General features: G+C 44.0%; 1 protein-coding gene across 2 annotated transcripts in view; it reads right to left on the reverse strand.

Moving 5' to 3' along the window:
• sh3bp4a (SH3-domain binding protein 4a) overlaps window positions 1–21,189 on the reverse strand; it is a 64,536-nt gene that overhangs the window by 32,414 nt on the left and 10,933 nt on the right. The window contains exons 2-3 of one of the 2 annotated variants that reach the window (XM_036562037.1): window positions 6,719–6,905; window positions 4,235–6,618 (exon numbers count right to left, since the gene is read on the reverse strand). In XM_036562037.1, the coding sequence (XP_036417930.1) occupies window positions 4,235–6,618; window positions 6,719–6,839 (2,505 nt within the window). In that variant the 5' untranslated portion in view covers window positions 6,840–6,905. Of the gene's footprint in view, window positions 1–4,234; window positions 6,619–6,718; window positions 6,976–21,189 lie in introns of both variants that reach the window. The other variant, XM_036562038.1, reaches the window with a different exon arrangement.

A 21,189-nucleotide genomic window follows, 5' to 3' on the forward strand; every position in this document is an offset into this window, starting at 1 on the left:
CTTTACGACACTAGCACGGCAAATACACGCATGAAAAACACAGTGAATCTGCAACTCCAGCCACTTTTAGGTCCCAGTAGTGAACTTTTAGATATGTGTTTACATTTTGGCATAAAACATGGAGAATATATTAGCATCATAACACATTTTCACATACAAATTGTTGCTAAATGAGCTAATTTCCTGGTCATTTCCTGGTCAAATTGGCAGTTTTATTCATATTTACCTGTGATGTCTTCAAAATACATTAAAAGAAGGTACTGATTTACAAAATGGTAAGTTTTCAATTGAAACTACCTTGCATAAATGTTAAACCAAAATATATGTAAAATAAATAAATACTGCCGAGTCATTTATGTCAATTTTTCTATAAATGCACTCTTTCAAAGATGGTTCTTCACGGGTAAGAAGGAGAGATGGCTGAGAAACAGCCAAAGAGGAGAAGATCTGAAGAAAAAACACCGAGAAATGCTGCACCATTTAAGATGGAATGGAAACATTTGAACAAGAAGCTGAGGCAACAGAATTCAACTGCTGCGCCATTTAAGGTGGAAGAGGAGAATTCAAATAAGAGGCTGAGGCACGGGAATGTAACTGCTGCACCGTTTAAGATGGAATGGGAAAATTTGAATAAGAGGCTGAGGCACTGGAACATAACTGCTGCACCATTTAAGGTGGAACGCGAGAATTCAAACAAGAGGCTGAGACACCGGAATGTAACTGCTGCACTATTTAAGGTGGAACACGAAAATTCGAAACAAGAAGCTGAGGTGCCGAAATGTAACTGCTGCACCATTTAAGGTGGATCTGTAAACTATGAACAAGTTGGCAAAAAATGCTGACCATATCATCGAGAGTTGAAAGGCATGAAAACGGATGAGGAGGCTGATCTGTTTCTGCTTGACAGATGGGCAAAATTAACATTTTTGCTGCTTCAAAGAACCAACTGATTTGTCCCGATTGCTAATGTTTTTGTGCAACTGGTTAGCTTGACAGCAATTATAGTGACAGTTTGCTAACCCACAGCCTAGCTAACATTAGCTACATTACTTGCTGCGTGGCTGTTCGCTCTAACGTTATGTCATAGTATTTGTCCGTATAATGTTCGAGGGTTTTATGGCCTCAAAGTTTGCTAGCCCCAGTATTATTTGCCTTGGCAATGCGTGTCCATGAATTTGGGGGGTGGAGCTTCTGAAGGAGCACTAAACGGAGGGGTGTACTTGTTTTGCTATTGAGTTCAAATAGAAACAATCATTCTCCAGAATTGCATACTGCCTCTTTAAGGAACACCCTAGCATGGTTGCTAACTGCCTGCCTGCAGACTGCAGATAGCTCTAAATGATGCAGCACATTTGCTTAGGTTAATAGCAGCTTGCGAGGCTAAGCGCACTCCGAAAAATACCCTGCCTCATTGTTTTCGCATCTCCGAAATGTCAGCAGGCACGCAGACCACACATAATATAGCAAAAAGCGCTTGCACACAAATAGCTAAACAACGACACAATGAACAAAGGACGAAGACTAACGCGTGTGAGTCACAGAATACAGGCGGTATTTTAAAAATCAATTTACTATCACAAAAGACCAGCGTCCATCCGTTTGCAAAGGACAGAAGAATAATTGCTTCGTCCCTGTTTGATAAATGTGTCAGCTTTAAAAACAAGACAGGCCCAAAAATGATGAAGTTCCCTCCTCACACAGACTATCAGATGACTTCTCGCAGACAGACGAATAATTAACGCTATGTTGCTTCCCCAAATCTCCGGCAGACCACCCACTCAAGTCAACTGACTGGGACAGTTTTCTTTTAATATATTACTGCCACATACAAAAAAGATAAAATAAGGTTCCTCTTGATTCCTTAAGGAGGTACTGATGTACTGAAGTGTAAAACCAGCCAGCAGCAAAGAAGAAAGCTTGACGAAAACACAGAGTGATAGCTCCCAGTGACAGACAGGAAAAAGCTTCATGAACAAGCAGGTATGGCAGAGCGATGGGGTTAATTATGCCTTGCGACAGAGAATACCGCCCTCAGCAACCAAATAAAAAATTCTACCCATGCTGATGCTGCATTTGAAGTCGCAGCTCTAATAGAATCAACAATGGGGAAGGCCATAAAAAAAGCTTAAGAAAGTATCTCATGTTCACTTTCCACAGACACATGATCCCAGCAGGCTTCGGTTCAAAGAGCTACTTTCTGTTTCCGCCCGCCAGCAACTCCGAAAAACCGGAAAACCAGCAGGCCTATCGCTTTCGCTCCTCAAGCTGAATGCATCCAGAGAGACAGACATCCCAACTGCAACTTCAGAGGAACTCCCTCATGTAGCACATCTCACGTCACTTCTGTTTATGCTCGAACATGGACTCATGGAGTCTCGTCCTGCTTCAACTGCAGGGAAAAGCTTGAAGAAAATAGGATTAGCCATATTTGAAGGAATCTAGGGTCAACGGGGCCTACAAGATGGATTTTAAGTTGTGAAGATATTTCGAACACATGCTGTAGCTTCAAATATAGCATATGGAAATTAATGATTCATTCAGGTTTTGTAGAAATTCCCTGCACTTTGAAAAACAATGATCCCGAACGATTATATTTCAAACATGAAATATTGCACATCTCACTTATTGCACATATTGCAATACATGAATCCGCTGGAGGCTTTTATTAAAGGAATGGTTTCACAAAAAAAATCAAACTGACACACAATTCTCCTCTTCCCCCAGATGTAGTCAATCAGCCAAGACAAAGCTTGCTTCTTTAGTTTAGTTCTACAGCTGCAGAGCTAACAAACACTAGAAGTCAATATTCACCTGGATCTTTTTGGTAAACGCATCCTGAAAACTACTCTCAACATGCTTAGCTCTTCATTAAGTTCACACAAGCTTGTCAATGTGGTTTAGAACAGAATCTGACTTTCTGTGAACCATGAAAATGAACAAAACCTGTTGTCTAAAATAGCTGCCCAAACCTGCCCGCTATATGAAAAGGTTTTATAGCTTACAGCAAGTCACACTGTGTCTTGAACCATATTGATAAGCCGGCGCAACCTTAACGAAGAGCTGGATGTAGTTTGAGAGCAGTTTTGAGGATGTATTTACAGAAAGGATTTGGGTGACTATTGACTTCTAGTGTTTGTTAGCCTTCTAGCTCCAGCACTAAATTAAAAAAGCCAAATTTGGACACCAAACGTGTGCTGACTGACTACATCTACACTCTTAGCCAATCTATTCCTTTTAAGATGTTTATTTAGAAGCTGATGGGGCAAATTCATAACTAATAAATGAAGCACAGTTGATATTTTGCATAGTTATGGGTGCAAACGTTGCATGCGTAGCGGTGTAAGGGAAAAGGTGCTCCCACAATACGGGTCCTAGTACAAATGCCCGACGAGGTCCTAGTATAGGGTGCCCAACCTGCACTTTCTTATGTATGCCATGTTTAGCAGAAAAGGCAACCTAACAACAAAGCATTGAACAGCTGCTCTCGGAGAGTGAGTGAAGGTTGTAGCATGTTTCATTCCCACGTGGCGCCTCTTCATTTTCAAGGAGTCTTCACTAGACACAACTGACAGAACTAGATCTCGCAACATGCTTACTTATGAATGGGGTGCCATTCAACAGCTCTTGTGTATGCATGAGAAACATTCTGTAGGTTACAGTTAGCCAAGACTCCGTTTCTTTTGTGCTGTACTGAGATTAGCTTGAAGTTTTTTCCAGAGCTGCTTTGTTTTTTTGGCTGTCAGCGCTGCTGCAGTGATGATTATGTAGTTTTTTCACCTGCATTTTTCTGCAGTTTTCCTCCGGATTAAAACAGTAGGGTTAGCGTTCTAGTAACCCCAAATGTACAGTGCTTGTTGACAGCAACAACATGTGCAGAGCTGATTATAGTTTTTTTTTTCTTTCAGCAATACAGTCTCAGCCAGCCAAGCAAGGCTGCTGCTGCTGTACTTGCAGGTTTCCGCAGTTGTGTAGATAAGAGAATTGGACCAGAGTGGCCAAGTGCACTCTCATCAGAATTAGCCTGCTAGCCCTCAGCACTAATCAGTGCAAGGCAGATAAGGGGCCTACAAGGCTGTGCATCCAGAGACACACGGCATGATTTGCATGGAGCAAAACATGCACACGGTTAATGTAATCAAGGATAATCACATTCAAATGCACGCACATCAATCCTCTCCACAATCACATGCACACACATAAACAGAGCAACACATCCTGAATATTTACAACTTACCGTCATTAGCTCCTTCTGAAATGATTTTTTCTCCTTGATTTCCATGTTGTTGCAATCCTCTTTGAGTTTCTCCAGCACGGAAGCCACTCTCTCTGGTTCACTATCCAACTCTGCCCTGCAGAAGTAAGTCAAGGGCAGGTTTCCATAACCCAGGGCATCAGCAAACGCCCTCCAGTTTCCCACATTCTCCATCAGTACAGTCCTCACGGAGGCATAAATGTATGTGAGAAACTTGCAGGGCTTTAGAATTTGTTCCAGCAGCATTGTGGTAGTGAGGTCTGGCCCGCAGAAGTATATAGGCTTGACCTTACCCAAGATCAGCACATTTTTCACATGCACAAGCCCAGTCTTTCCCTGATAGTAGCCGATATACCACTCTTTGGTCCACAGTTGTCCTTTCAGTTTGATCTTCTCCTCGCTTAGCAAGGCAATCACGTCCCCCTTCTTATATTCCAGCAAGTACTGGTTCTTCGTCTGTCTGATGACTGTCTTGATCAATTTGCCGAATTTCAAGTTTGTGATGCAACGCTCCTGGAACTGCGGGTATTTGGTGGTTATGGCCAGAGGTGACAAAATTATTTTGCCTACTTCCTTCTTTTTTAAGAACCTCCGCTGGCCGTTGGCTCGCATTCCAGTTTTAGGAGGCGGTTGTGGTGTCTGAACGCAGAACTGGGCAAGGATGCAGTCCTGATCGTCCTTCACCTGTACCCGTAGGGTGAAGTCAGACAACTCCTCCGCATTCCGAGACGTGATCATGTATATGAGCCGACTCACCTTGCCAAGTTTTATCTGGAATCCTCTTACTACCCTAGCCTGTTCGCTTGCCTTCACCTCGTAATTAGACATATTGGAGTACATGCCAATCAGTAGGTCCTGCGGCCTACCAAGGACAAACTGGTGCTTCCCCCAAAGCTGTAGCGCTACTGGGGGAGCAGACTGAGCCTGCTTGCCAACCTCACTGACAAGCAAAGTCTTTGGAGCGCAATCATGTCCAAAGATGGCCACCACAGTCTTAAAGGATGGATGAATATGCTTGGGTCCATATAAGCCCAGAGTGACTTTCTTCACCACATGATCCCAAACTGTTGAATTAAACAAAATGTGGTTGGACTGGACGACAACAGCCACATACATGCAAGGTTCCAGACTATCCAACTGGACCTGAACTGTGTCCCCATATATGTAAGCCTGTGGGACGGGGATGTATGGACCCTCTTTGCAGTCACTCCTCACACATAGCACCTTTGCCATTTGTCTACTCTCATTCTTTACTTCTACAGAGACCTTCATCTCCAAGGTTATGAATGATTTTATCTCCATGTTGCTCAATTTGATCTCAACAACTGGGCTGACTGTGGTACATCTGTCGTTGTTCAATTCCAGCGGTGGATCCAGTAAAGCCTTCATAGATATCTGCTGGGTGTCGCCCACTGCGACATGACCCTCAGGTACGTGAATACTGATACTAGTGTCTGGCAGTTGGACTGCCCCTCCACAGCTGTCCAACTTGCAGACAATGTTGGTCTCCACCGGCTGCGTTTGACCCCAGCCTGGGTTTTGCCCCAAGGAGTCAAGGTCATGACATGACCGGGCCAACTTCCGGTGGTTTAGCCAGGCTGTCCTGAAGTCCTCTCTGCTCTGAAACTGCTCTGGAGAAGGTGCCTTAAGCCCTGTGAAGAACCCTGATGAAGGCAATGGAGGACTGGACTGAGACTGTAGGATCGACAACTCTGACAAGCTGTAGGATCTTTTGCTCCGGAAAAATGGGTTGTCCTTGCGAAGCATCTGCAAGGGTTCGACATTTGGGCTGGTGGGCATGCCATCAAAAATACTGTTGCCGTAAAAATTTGTGGTGCCATTGCTGGTGGTGGTGGAGATGGCAGCAGATGGAGTTAGAGACTCAAAGAGAAGTAGATCGATGCTATTGTTTTGGTTGGCCTTCTCATTGCTGTTCTGGTCAAGAGTCCCCTGCACTGAGCCGTTCAGGAATGGATTTGTTGAAGAATGCATGGAAAAGGGGTTGTTGTTGTTATTGTAAGGCAAAGGGGGCTTCAGGGTCACTCCAGTCCACTCCCCTAAAAGGTCCAACTCCTTCACCCCTTCATCTGAGCAGTCCCCAAGATTGTCAATCATCCCACTGTCACTGAGATACGAGTTCCTATAGTTGACTGGCTGGACGTACGCAGAGGGAATGTATCCCATTTCTGTATTGTTGTGGGCATACCACCACTCCCCTCCTGACGTGTCCAGCACATAGAGGTGGTCACCTTTGGAGAACTTCAGTGTGGTAAAGCTAGATGGGCAATAATCCTTAATGGCCACTACTTCCTGTGCAGTCCCAAAGGACGCAGAGCTGTCCAAACGCAAGGCACTGGGAGAAGGCACTGTAAAAATGAAAGTGAGAAATTTATTAAAATGACATATTTGCCACAACTCTTACCATTTTATTGCATGTCATGCAGGTGTTACATTATATAAACTGACCTTTGACATCTGTAAGACTGGCCTCAGACACGCCCTCACTGAGGTCAATCAACGTGCCCTCCGACTTACAGCGTGGAAGGGCATTGTTGTTGTTGGTCACTCGTATCCGATGGGCAGCCATGTTGTTGCTAGCTTTGCTCACGTTACTCTTCCATTGCTCCAGTCATTGGCTGCTATCCATCTCAGGCTGCACAAACAGAAGCACAGGGAAAACCCTGATTAGCCTCGTTTTATAGGACACGGGTCCGACTGCGTCCCTGGAGAGAAGCCACGATCAGATTAGACAGTCATTAAGATGAAAACACTTTGGAAAGATTGCAAAGGGAGATTAGTGGAATTAGTGCAATATTGCTTTAATGACAACCAGGGACAACATGATAATTAAACGTCACTTCATTGGTTCTCACTCTGGCTGTGCATTCTTTTTGTCCTTTTTCAAGAACAGACAGATGCATGAAAAAGCCTGTAACTTTTACATTACTTCAGCACTGAAGTCAAAAGAGTTGAGTCTCCTGTCAACATGAGAAAGTGGTTTATGCAGCCTATCCAACTGAAGGGGCTCTGTTTTCCATGGATTAAATTCAAAGCCACTGTCACCGGCTTGCAAATCCTGCCTGAAACATCTGTCCCCTTTTATAAATTTCACCAGGGACATGAGCAGAGTGCTGAAACAAGGTTTGCAGGAGCATCCGTGGCCAGAGGCAGGAAGGAATGAGCTGGCAAATCCTCATGACCTACACTCGACAACAAGCTGCTGTGTTTTTCTTAAACAGCCCCATGGGAGTAGTACATCACTCCTCCATTAACCTTGCCGAAATTTCACACTTAATGATGATCCCGTCATTAAATGCGAAGGCATGCGCGGTAAACATTTCCCCTGCGTTACCTTTCATTTAGATTCAAACTGTCAATGAACATGTTCCACACGACTGGATATACTTGTTACTGTGCACAGAGCTTTTATAACAGTCAGTGGTGTGGGACCATTTGCAGATAGATCCAAGCTGTTGGCTGGTGAATGTGCTTAATTTGATCTATCATTGCTAACAGTATATAAAAATGACTAAAAACTGAAATATCAGTATTGTCATTTCAACCGGATCAGTGCCCACCCTGTACAGACATATCGAACTATCCATTAGAGCAGCAAATGAACTGTGCCATATTATAGATGAATGTTGCTTGAGGGTAAAACATCACATGAAAGTAGGCATGATGGTGGGTAAAAATGTCTAGACACTTCAGCTCAACCCTCTTCATGCTAAGCATAATATCATCATATCTTGTAAAAGACACAGTTCTTATAATCTTTCATCAAAACGTAATGACTTTTACCATGTTGGGAAAAAAAAAAAAATCAGTGATATCTTGTTTACCTTCCCTCTTCGCCACCCTATTTATCATTTAGAGAAAAAGGAAAAGCCACCTGATACTGTGTTTCACTCACAAATAGGTCACGATATGGAAGGAAAATGCATTGATTTTTCATGCACGATGACTTTAAGGACTTCATAAAACATACAACACTTTCGTAACTTCACGTACATACATATATGATGTTTACATCCACGTCTGGCAGTTGCTGATCTAAGCATTCATAAATGTCATAAATGTAGAAGTGATCAATAGTAGGGCTGTGTATTGGCAAGAACCTGGTGATGCAATCATGATAAAGGGGTTATGATTCAATATATTGCGATATATTATGATTCTGTAAGCAGGGCGATATACTGTGATATACTGTGATTGTGATTCTTCATACTAAAGCTAAGAAAGTTCTCATGGGACACCTTGGAACGAGGAATCAAACTGATCCAGTCAATTATACACTAATACCCACAGAGTGCAACTGGAATAACAAGCACTTTATTAGCAACACCTCATTGTTTCTACACTCACTGTCCACTTTATCAGCTCCACTGACCGTATAGTTTCACTCTGTAGTTCATCTGCTTCTCTGCATACTTTGTTAGCCCCCTTTTACCCTGTTCTTCAGTGGTCAGGACCCCCATGGACCCCCACAGAATAGGTATTATTTGGGTGGTGGATCATTCTCAACACAGCAGTAACACTGACGTGGTGGTGGTGTGTTAGTGTGTGTTGCACTGGTCTGAGTGGATCAGACACAGCAGTGCTGCTGGAGTTTTTAAACACCTCAGTGTCACTGCTGGACTGAGAATAGTCCACCAACCAAAAATATCCAGCCATCAGCGTCCTGTGGGCAGCGTCCTGTGACCACTGATGAAGGACTAGAGGATGACCGACACAAACTGTGCAGCAGTAGAAGAGCTGTCGTCTCTGATTTTACATCTACAAGGTGGACCAACAAGGTAGTGGACAGTGAGTGGACACAGTGTTTAAAACTCCAGCAGCGCTGCTGTGTCTGATCCACTCGCACCAGCACAACACACACTAACACACCACCACCACATTAGAAGGTTCTTTGCATGGTGAAATAGTTCTTCAGATTGATAAAGAATGTGCTGTAGATGGTTCTATATAGGCCCTATTAAAAAGGGTTCTTGTGGCATGTGCCCATCCACTGGGACCCAATGACGGCCGTGAGAGCTGGCAGGAAGGCTGGGCCCGAACTCCGAGCCCAGGTGAATCCCCGCAAAGACAGCAGGGAGGGGATGAAATCCATGAAGGAGTGGGGGACGGTGCACGAATCCTGAGCACCGCCTCCTGGGCACCGCCTCTAGTTCTGCTGTGAGGCCACATTAATGTGCCTCACGTTCGATCCAGGCGGACGAGCTGCAGAGCGGGGGCGGTGACGGGGAGACAAGGCTCCGATTTGTGGGGTTTCGTCGGGGGCCGCCTTTCTTCCAGCTCTCGTGGCCGTCATCAGGGCCCAGGGGACAGGCGCATGCCACAGTTCTATACAGCACCAAAAAGCGTTCTACTGTTACAAGCTTGACATCATAACAATAGAAGAACCCTTTTTGGGTGCTATATAGCACCCTTTTCAAAAAGGACCTATGTAGAACCATCTACAGCATGTTCTCCATCAATCTGAAGAACAATTTCACCTTTGTGAAAAGGGGGTCTTTGACTGTATACAGACCTATTTCCTACTAAACGACTCTTGAAGAACCATCAATTTTTGAACCACAGCAGTAGCATCCATATTGGAGCCTTACATTTTTATGGACAGAAGCAAAGACTGGACACCGAACATGTCTCAGCTGATTGACTCGATGTGCGGTAAGAGGGGGAAACTGTGTTAATGTGATTTTGGGCTAAACTGTCGCTTCAAGGTAAGCAGCTGTTTGGCTCGGGGGACAACAACAACAACAACAACAACAACAACATGTGGCTTACATGCTTATCACTTCAACTTCTGGCTGAAGAGATCAGTGATATTAATCTGGTCCTGACGTGACAGACATGCAAAACACCAGCGCGATGTAACACAAGCTATAATTAGTCAGGCTGAATCACCGGGCCACACATCCAAGGTCACGACAGCGCCGGAGTATTCTCAACCACTTGTGGCAATAACTTTGGTTTCTCGGCATAATTAGTGCTGCTAAATTACGGAGATTTAATGGCTAGGCACATCCTCCAGACTCGTTTGGCGTCAGACTGCTTGTTGGACTAAATTAGGCCCTGTTACAAAGGCAGGTACTGCTATTATATTAATGGTGTTAGCCTAGCCTATAATTACTTTTATTTTCACATTATTAATATTAGTTTTATGTCTGGCCGTGATGAGAAACTCACAGCGGTGTGAGGGAGGATTTTTCGGTGGAGTATTCTTTCATCTTTAATCTTTTTTTTTCTTCACCCAGGATGTGTAGGTGGATTAGCGAAGCCTTCAAAGGCAGCACTCACATCAGGCATGTTATTTCTTTTTTTTAATCCTCAGAAAAAGAAACTCTCGCACAGGTACAGCTTTTGAGTGTCCATTACATGAGCCATCCACCTTTAATGTTCGTCATGAAGTGGGTCAAAAAACACCACGTGTCTTTTATAGATTCCCCTCAGACCAACCCAAAAAGTGCTCTCCTGCTTTCATGCACGATTCATAATTCAAACCTCCAGGAGCTGCAAGTTCACAGAAAAGCTTCTTTTTCCAGGCTGAAGTGAAGCAAAAACAACGGCCCTGGTGCATCCCTCACGCTATCAACACAGAAAAACCATTCTCGACACTTCCATTAGCCGCTGAGTTTTCCGTTTTGAGGCCATTAGGTGTGTTTTGTCGCTAACGCCGCTTACACTGGCCGCGGCCGCTGCCTAGGCTGAATATTTCACCCGCTTTACCCCCTGCGCAGAAAGAGAATCGGTATAAGACATTATGGACATGCTGCGGTAGCAAATCGATGCAGTTACAGCATCTCGCTGTGCTTGGAGTGAGTGGCTGCAGTTGTAGCAGGGCCTGAAAGAGGTTTAGCATGAGATTCATTCATAGCCACCAGCTAAAATCAGGTTCTTTGACTGGAACGTCCCCCTGAGGATTCACAAAGAGGAGCACCTGGGCATGTCAAGATTTTCCAGTCACTGCTTTGAATATAAGGTAGCATAAATTGGGGTCATCACTATGCTCCGCACAACCTGTGCCCCTCTTTGTCATTCTGGAAGCTGCCCGGTACTCCCAGAGTCTGATCAACTTCTCAAAATTAACAATGCAAAACTACAGCTGGGCGATACGGCCAAAAACGTTATCACGATAAACAAAATTCATATTGTTCGATATCGATACATACCGCGATAATGTCAAATCATGATTTCTTTCACGTTTGAAGGCTGATTTTGCTCCTGGGTGGTTAACTGTGGTTTTAAACTATCACTTATGGTCCGATCATGACAAACACTCGGCAAACAGTGGAACATTTCACTAATCTGTCTTGGGACAGTGGGAGAAAGTTTCTGAGCTGTTTTTATCAGCTTGAAAAGCACAGCTGCAGTTTTTGTAATAGTCATGATTTAAGAAAGAAAACAGATTATTTTATCTGTCTGGTGTCGAGCGCTCGGCTACCCCGCTACAAATGCTAAACAAGTGGCCAACAACAGAGCTAAACTCTTTAGTTTCTCAACAACGTCAACTCGGTTCGGGAGGTCACTGCTGTCACTCCTACCACATCCATGTCAGAGCAGATCACAGTATTCAGACACCAGCTAGACGGCTGGGTTTCTCTATGCTATCGTAGTAGTTTAAGGGGTGAACCGCAGTGTATCTGACGCTCGCTGTGTAAAAGCATTATCTGCAGTGTGAATCTCTCACACCAGACACAGAGTCCTCCTTTTAGGCATGTTTAAACTGAAAGCGGTGATTTTGTGTCTTGTTTGATCTACCGTATCATCAATTCACCGTGTTGTGCCGGAGCACTGCTTCAATTAGCCAGCTGCTAAAAACAGCTAGCCTGGAAAGATAGCGCTCTCCCGCTCTCCAACGCCTCACAGCTTCCTCAGTTTACTTTCGAACATGAACCACTTCTTTCTTTCACTTTCGTTGCTCGAGAATGCACTAATACTAAAATATGACGGTTTGGCGCTGTAACACGGCGCTGCAGACGTGATTTAACACCGCTAAAGCTGTTAGGATGCATGGAAAAAGGTGAGTTCGCTGTAGGTCAGTACAGTTACGCCACTGACCTCGTCACTCAGACTCGGTCACAGGAGAGCAGATCGCCGGTCGCTCCACTCAAACAGGGACTGTATAACTCCGCGTTTCAGCCGTTGCTAAAGTATATTTGGCGATCCTTTTTTTACTCATGGCCCCCTCCCTCTCTAATCAAGTCGAAAAATTTGGAAGTGCGCCCTCTCCTGGCGACAGCAGAGTAGTGTCGCTTTCCTTGCAGTAGAAAATGCCACCAGGGCTTTCGCTAAAACGTGGAAGTGTGAGAACGGTGTATTATATCGAAAATTTATCAAACCTGTCTTATCGCTCTATCTAGGAAAAGTTATATCGCAATACTTATCGTTATCGTTTTATCGCCCAGCCCTATGCAAAACATTAGCAAAGATCCGTGCAAGATCAGGGCATCCATGCTAACATGAAATCTTAAAGCAGTGGTTCCCAACCCCGGCCCTGGAGAACCCCCTGCCCTGCACTCTGTTATGTTTTCCTGCCAAAACACACCCACTTCAACTCAGAAAGGGTTTATTAATTAGTGGAGTGGTTGGATCAGGTGTGTTGGGAGAAGGTCAAACAATGCAGGGCAGGGGGTCCTCCAGGTCCAGGGTCGGGAACCGCTACAACATCTGTTCTCTGCTTCGATACTGTTTTTCATATGCAGAGCTCGACACAGGACACTGGGAACATAGAACCCTGTGAACATATGGCCCAGGGAACGTTGAACCCTGGGAATATAGAACCCTGGGACAATATGGCCCTTGGAACATAGAACCCCAGGACAAAAAGGCCCTGTGAACATAGGGACCAGTGAACATAGAACCCAGTGAAAAACATAGGACACTGGAAAATTAGGGCCCAAGAAACATAGAACCCTATAAACATAAGGCCCAGGTTACATAAGACCCTTAGAACATAGGGCCCAGGTAAACACAGAACCCTGTAAACATAGGGCCCAATGAACCTATAACCCTGTGAACATATGGCCTTGGGAATATAGGGCCCAGTGAATTTAGAACCCTGTGACCATAGGGCCCAGTAAACCTAGAACCCTGTGAACAGAGGGTCCTGGGAACCTAGAGCCCTGTGAACATAAAATCCTGGGACAACATGGCCCCGGGGAACATAGAACCAAGGGACAATAGGACCCTGTTACCATAGGGTCCAGACAACCTAGAACCTGGGGAACATAAGGCCCATGGTACGTTCCCCAGAGCCTTGGAACAGAGGGCACAGGTAAACATCGAACCTTGTAAAGATAGGGCCCAGTGAACCTAGAACCCTGTGAACATAGGGTCCTGGGAACATAAGGCCTCATGAACATAGAACCCTGTGAACAGGGGGTCCTGGGAACCTAGAACCCTGTCAACAAAGGGCCCTGGTCATTTTAATTTCAAATAGCAGGATCAAAACATTCTGAAACAGATAGTCGTTCACAAGTAAGTCAGACTCAAAATCGCTGATGCTAAAACGGTCCAAACTGCTGGACTCGATGAAGAAGCAACAGTGACCTCATCGTTTCCACCCAGTACAATCTGACAGCTGATGACGGGCGTGTCTAAGAGAAAATGCACCAAATGTGTTTTAAGTGCTGCTCTGGGGACCTGAAATCCTCCGGAATGAATTATTAGCTCCACTGAAGCCTCACATGGCAAAATACGCACTTCCACTCCTTCAGCTGACTTCAAACAGATAAAGCTGCTATCACTGAGTCTCAGCTGCATTAATTAGCGCTTGTTTGATTTGCGCTTCACACACACGGCTGCCTACATCAGTATCAAAACAGCCTCTAAGCTCCTCCACTAGCGCAGCTCAGAGTTAAAACAGCGTTAGCGGAGCGGCGTGAACTGCCGACTGCTAACATAATAAAAAGGTGCAATTACTCATGAGCCTAGATGTCAGCCAGGATAATAGAAATGATTTGGTATATTATGGGAAGCGATAAAACCTGATATCACCTTTGTTTGAAATCAGGACGTGGTTTTTTTAAGCCTTTGACAGGCCGGCTAAACGAGCTAGGCTAACGTGATTTGCAGTGGTGTCTCAGCTCTCTGTAAATATCACGGCCCTGTTTTTTTTGGGGGGCTAAGTAATTTCTCCCTTCACTGCCCCCCGTTTCAGCCTCGCGCCCCAGCGGCGCACTAAAACAAAAGCGGGTGAAGTACCGCGGGTGAAGGGTGGGCCGTTTGGGGAACTGGAGCACGGCGTGCTAATTTTTTATGCCAGTGATCTGATGCTAATTTCAAGGGAGTCAATTAGCCGAACAGTCGGACACTGAGACGCTCCGGCTCCCTCAAAGGATGACACCAAATGAGCCTGAACGAACATGCGACTTTGGTGAATTTCAGCAAGAAATAAATAATATAACAGCCTGGCTTAGCCGCGAGGATGCTAAACTCCAGAAACCTTGCATGAAGGCCTTTGGTGGCATTTTGGAGAGCCGAGTCCGGGGCTGCGTATCGAAATTCAACTGTTATGGTACCAACAGAACAACTTCAACCCCTAAACAGTCAGTCTTAGCATCTGAGAGCCAATAAGCATGCTTGTTCCCAAATCTAGACTGCTGATTGGCTGTCTGTGTGCATGTTACTTATGTTAGCACATGTGTAATCTGTTGTAGTCAGCAAATAAACCACTTTTAGCATCTCATGGTCATTTCTAGTATAAGTGACCCCCACTTTTGCTTTGTAATTTAAAATTTTCAGCAGTATTTGGATTTGCTGCCATCAGCCTCTTCTGAACACAGTTTGTTTGCCCCACACTCTTAAAAATGATGGTTCTTCAAGGGCTCTTTAGTAAAGAAAATGGTTCTACAGGGAGATTCACTCGAAAGAGGCCCAGAATATTCCGTTAGGATGAAGCAATCTGAACCATAAAAAATCCGCTACAGATCTTGACGTCTGTGTAATCGATTGCATTACATGCGATGCTGGAAGTGATCTCCGTTTTCTGCCAGACACATGAAGGGGTACGAGGGGTCTGCACCCGGAAGTTGTAAACGGAGGTTAAACATCACGACGGGGCATCCCGGCTTGTTCGCAGCTCCATATACTGAGGAGCTCATTGCTCGTTGTTTGGTTCAGATTGCTTCATCCTAGAGAGAGTTAATACAGAATATTCGGGGCCTCTTTCGAGTGAATCTCCCTGTACATAGAACCATCAACACTCAAAGTCCGCATGTCATGGCAGTTTCATGTGGTGTTGCTATGACTAACAGGCACATTGAGGGGGCGCTATATCCGCAGCAGAAAACGAAGTAGCTGGTACGAAAAGCGACTCGAGTCGAGTCAAGTCGAGCCATGCAGTGTAAAAGAGGCTTAAATGATGTGTTTAACATCAAACGTCAGAACCTTTTCAGTCTGTCCTAGCTCCTGGCTAACACTGGATCTTAAAGTTGATGCTGATAAAACTCATGATTGACAGGTTTGAGAAAAAATAGCAGCAGAGTGGACAGGATGTGTTCAGGCTGAAATACGGTTGTTTACTTATACTGGGTTATATAGTCAGTGGGGAACCTTCATGGCCTTCTGGTATGTATTACTCTTATTTCACTCTTGTCGGTCCACCTTGTAGATGTAAACTCAGAGACGATAGCTCATCTGCTGCTGCGCAGTTTGTGTTGGTCATCCTCTAGTCCTTCATCAGTGGTCACAGGACGCTGCCCACAGGACACTGAGGTGTTTAAAAACTCCGATCCACTCAGACCAGCACAACACACACTAACACACCACCACCACGTCAGTGTTACTGCAGTGCTGAGAATGACCCACCACCCAAATAGTACCTGCTCTGTGAGGGTCCATGGGGGTCCTGACCATTGAAGAACAGGGTAACAAAGTATGCAGAGAAACAGATGGACTACAGTCTGTAACTGTAGAACTACAGAGTGACGCTATATGGTACGTTGGTAGTGTAGATACAAGACAGTGTACTTAACGAAGTGGCCGGTTGGTCTACATCAATGTACATACAAAATATAACCTGTGTGTGGGAAACACTGCAGCTGTCGTCTATTAAAAGTGTAAGGAAAAGGCCGAGAATGTTGGACAGTGTTTAAAAGCACAAAGTATAAAGCAAAGTCAATTAAACCGTAGGAGACAAACACAAGGACAATTGCCAGAGTAAAACACACAGAGAACAGAGTGAGGTGTGGATTAATGGCGGCTTAAGCAAATCCTTCAGTAAATTAACTGTGCTGTTCTGCAGTGGCTCCAACAGCAGCAGCAGTCATACCTGATCATTATGAACGCCCTCTATCTCTCTCTCGCTCTCTCTCTCTCTCAGGCACTGTATCAGGATTGTATTTCTTCAGCTATAGGCTATTATAGTGTAAGTTTGGGGCACCCAAAAAGCCCAGTCACACTTCAGCTGCGTCCCAATTCAGGGCTGCATCCTTCGGAGGCTGCATTTGAAGGCCGATTGTGTCACAGCGAAGCGACTAAGCTGTCCCATTTCGAAGGCTCCTTCATATTCGGCCCAGAAATGTGTCCCTCTTTTTCATGGTAACGAAGGATCCAATGGGTGGATCCTTCGCCAACCAACACATCCCGAGGTGCATTGTGTGCCTGCGAGGATTCGAGAACATGGCGACGTCAGCAGAGGAGCGAACGGCGGCTGAGGAGTCACTTTAAATGTAAGTAATAAAAGCCAACGTGGTCCGAAGCTAAACTTGCGCTATCATGCGGGAGCTGAAGGAGAAGCATCAAAAAAAAACTAAAATCGAAGTTTCCGGCTCTGTCTTTAAAGAACTTTACAAGAACTTTGCAGGAGCAGCGTTTTGTTACGCAAAGGTGAGGGTGGGAAATCCGCCGTAGAGCCGACCGTCTTTTCGGTTCAGCCTTCGCAGGTCTACGCAGTCTTCGAAGACCACGTCCTTCGAAGGATGCAGCCCCTGAATTGGGACACACATTTGTACTCGCCAGTGAATTTTTGACAGTGAAAATACTTTCATTTCAGACCTGCAGGGCATCCAAACTTTCACATCAAGTTCAACTTTTCGGAACTCTGGCACACAAATTCATCTTCGACCAACTGCGCTACTGCTTTGGCTGTGTTTCGATCTCTTAAGAAGCGACTTTTTGTAGCACTGAACTTCCAAAATGTAAGAAACGCTGATTTAAACAAACACGAACGTTTCATTATTTTTTCCACAGTGACTATAAATAAACACACGAAAGAGAGATTTTATTATACACGTAAAGTCAGTGGGCTGTGTTCTTATCTTTACTTTGTTTGGTGATGTGTTAAAGTGTCGACAACTGGTGTGGTTGGCGGCGATGTGACTGTGTGCAGCTACAATTAGCCATGAAGCTAACTTTGCAGTTAGCAAGCTGGCTGAGTGTACACAGTCACTTAGCCACCGACCACACCAGTTATCTATGAACCTCTTTGCCAAGGATCAGTGTGCAGCACTGTGCTGTGGTGTATATAATTATCTGACACAATTATGTTCAGTGTTATGTCTCACTGTATGCAAGATAGCCAGCTTGCTAACTGCTGTGTTACCTCCTTGGCTAACCGCAGCTGCACTCACATCACCTCACTGCTGCCTACCACATCAGTTATCTACCTTTTGTGAAAAGGAGTTATTGGATATCATTTTTGAGTAATCACTGTTTAAGGTAGGCACGTTAGCCACCTTGCTGTGTAGCATCTATGAGCCAATACACATACTTGTTCCCAAATCTAGACTGCTGATTGGCTGTCTGCATTTTATGTGCATATTATTAAAGTTAGCGCACCTCTAATCTGTCATGGTCAGTAAATAAACCCACTTTTTGCAGCCCATGCTCATTAAGTTTAGTTTATATAGCTACAGATATTGAGGTAAATACATGATATAACTTTTCTGTTTTTACTGTTTGAGGTAGGCACATTAGCCAGCTTGCTAACTGCTACGTTAGCTCCAAAGCTAACTACACAACTCACCTTGCCGCTGCCAATCACACCAGTCATCAACACTTTTTTGCTACAGATCAAGGTGCAGGACTGTGCTGTGGTGTATATACAGTAATTATCTGATATAATGATCCCTTTTGTGTTTTTACTGTTTACTGTAGGCATGTTAGCCAGCTTGCTAACTGCTATAGTTCCTGCTAACCACTGCTGACCACACCAGTTATCAACACCTTTTGGTACTCAGTATGTAGCATTTTATTCTCATGTGTATAAAATTACATGACATAATTTTGTTAATGTTTATGGTTATCGAGTTAGCTTGCTTGCTAACTTCACCAACCTTTTTTTTTGTACGCCCATTTTCCAAGATGATGTGAAATTCTGATGTCTAGTCTGATCACGGCTTAACAAGAATATCTCTACTTTTATCAAACAGCCTAATTATTCAAAGAGACCCTCAAAACAAATCATTTAACAACGGCTACATCTGTTGTAAACATGCTAACCGGTGCCACAAAAGTCTTTAAAGACTGGAAAAACATGCTTTTGATGATGTAGCTTGAAGGTGAGAAAATAATGTGAACGACAAAACAAGCAGAAAAATGAGATTTGTAGTTGGCACCCCACTGACTGTTTGCCAAGGCTGGTCCACCCTCGGACCACCCAGATTACTGTCCTGCAAGGTCTAACTAGTTTTTAATCCCCTTAAAATTTTTAAACACACGCAGACTTTTATTTTGGAAAACTAAGACAACTATTACAAACTACTCAGAGAAAAAAATACCTTAATATAAAATGATTTAGTTGAAAATGCTGTTGCTGACACTGTGCTGAACTGGTTACAGCTGCATAACTTGCTTTATGATATTGCTGTTAATATTATTTACTAAACTAATTTACAAAGGTTAATGAAAGAAAGAAATAAAGTAAAAATTAGTGAATTATTTTTATCAAAAGTGGCGCTTTGTCTAAAAATCTAGCAGGCCGCCCGGAAAATGCTGAGCCAAAATCCAGTGGGCCGCCAGCTTTGCTGTCAGCGGGCCAACAGTGGCCCTACAACCACTTACTATCTAGGGAGTCATCTTCCTGACTTACTGACTTAAAGAGCCACCAAACATAGAATATAATTATAGCACAGACACAAAAAAAGCCATTACACACACACTCATATATTTAAACCCGCTGCTGACTCCACAGGGAGGAGACTGCAGCTGAATTTGAACTTTAGAAAACAATAGAGCGCCTCAGACAGCAGCGTCTGAGTTTTCTGTGCCGTCTCGGGACTCGAGCGCTGCGTTTTATCCTTTCTCCTCTCTCAGGAGAGCAGAACGAGGCTTAAACCAAGGAAAAACACCCGTCATCGTTTTCTGGAGCAGCAAACGTGCGGCGTTCCACTTCATAATTAATGGACACTAAGTCCACTAGCACGCTAATCCCCCTTTCAATACGAAAGGAGAAAGAAAAGCCTTCTGTGAAACTTTCCTGTCGTTACTGAGCGTGTGCAGCGAGGCTAGAGGCTGATGCTTCGTTAGCATGCAAAGCTGGAAAAGGGTCACTATGCTGGAAAAGGGCCGCTATGCTGGAAAAGGGTCACTATGCTGGAAAAGGGTCACTATGCTGGAAAAGGGTCACTACGCTGTGGAGAGAGAGAGAGACGCCACTAATACAGCAGTGCCTGTGGGCAGTTTGGCTTAAATCAAATTACATTTTTATAAAATCAACAAATACTTTAAAAACAAGTTATGGAAGCAAGTTATGCTAAAATGAGGCTGAAGCTTTCTTAGCATGAGAATAGCCCCAAAGTTAGCCTAGTTAGCTGTAAATGATTGTTAGCAATGTAGTCTTACAAAAACATTATATTTAGTTAATATCTTTTAAGTATAAACTAATTATGGAACCCAATACTAAACTACATTTGAGGGCTTAGCAGTAGCTGGACAACAGTTGTTAAGTTAGCCTAGTCAGCTGTAAATGATCGATGTCAATCTAGATCCAGAAAGAACGTGATATTTAGTTAGTAATTTAAGTTAAACCAAAAAATGGAACGCAATATTAAATCACATTTGCCTCGGAGAGCCTTGAGGCTGAGGCTTTAGCAGCTGAACAACAGTTGTTAACTTAGCCTAGCTGCAAACGATCCTTAGCAATGTAGACTCACAAAAATATTATGTGTAATTAATATTTTGAATAAAAACATTACGGAACGCAATACTAAATTACATTTGCCTCTGAGAGTCTTGAGGCTGAGGCTTTAGCATTAGCTGGACAACAGTTGCTAACTTAGCCTAGTTAGCTGTAAATGATCTCAACCTAGATCCAGAAAGAACGTGATATTTAGTTAGTAATTTAAATTCAACCAAATTATGGAACCCAATACTAAATTACATTTGCCTCTGAGAGCCTTGAGGCTGAGGCTTTAGCATTAGCTGGACAACAGTTGCTAACTTAGCCTAATTAGTAGCTCCAAACGATCCTCAACAATGTGGACTCACAAAAAACGTTAAACTTAAAGTTAATATTCTAAGAAAAAACATTATGGAACCCAATACCGAATGCCTTGAGAGCCTTGAGGCTGAAGCGTAGCATTAGCTGGACAACAGTTGATAAGTTAGCCTTGTTAGCTGTAGTAGCTTTAAACCACCATTAGCAATGTAGACCCACAAAAACATTAGATTTAGTTATTTATTTTAAATAAAAACTAATTATGGAACCCAATACTAAATTACATTAGCTTTGAAAGCCTTGAGGCTGAAGCTTTAGCATTAGCTGGACAGCAGCTGCTATGTCGGCCAGTGTTCATTTGAAATGGAAGTTCTTAGTAGATAAGCCGCTAAACTGGGCATAGCTGGCGCAAAGTGTTGGCGGACTGTCGGTAATTTGGGCCTCTCTAAGTCAATCTGCCTCTACATCTACAAATGCCTGCCAGATTCTCTTAGAGCCTCTTTGTCAAACACAAGGCCCACGTGCCGGATCAGGCCCGCGGCACAATCCTTTTCAT

Source organism: Colossoma macropomum, unplaced genomic scaffold, assembly GCF_904425465.1.
Source record: "Colossoma macropomum unplaced genomic scaffold, Colossoma_macropomum, whole genome shotgun sequence".
In the NCBI taxonomy this organism is placed as follows: Eukaryota; Metazoa; Chordata; class Actinopteri; order Characiformes; family Serrasalmidae; genus Colossoma; species Colossoma macropomum.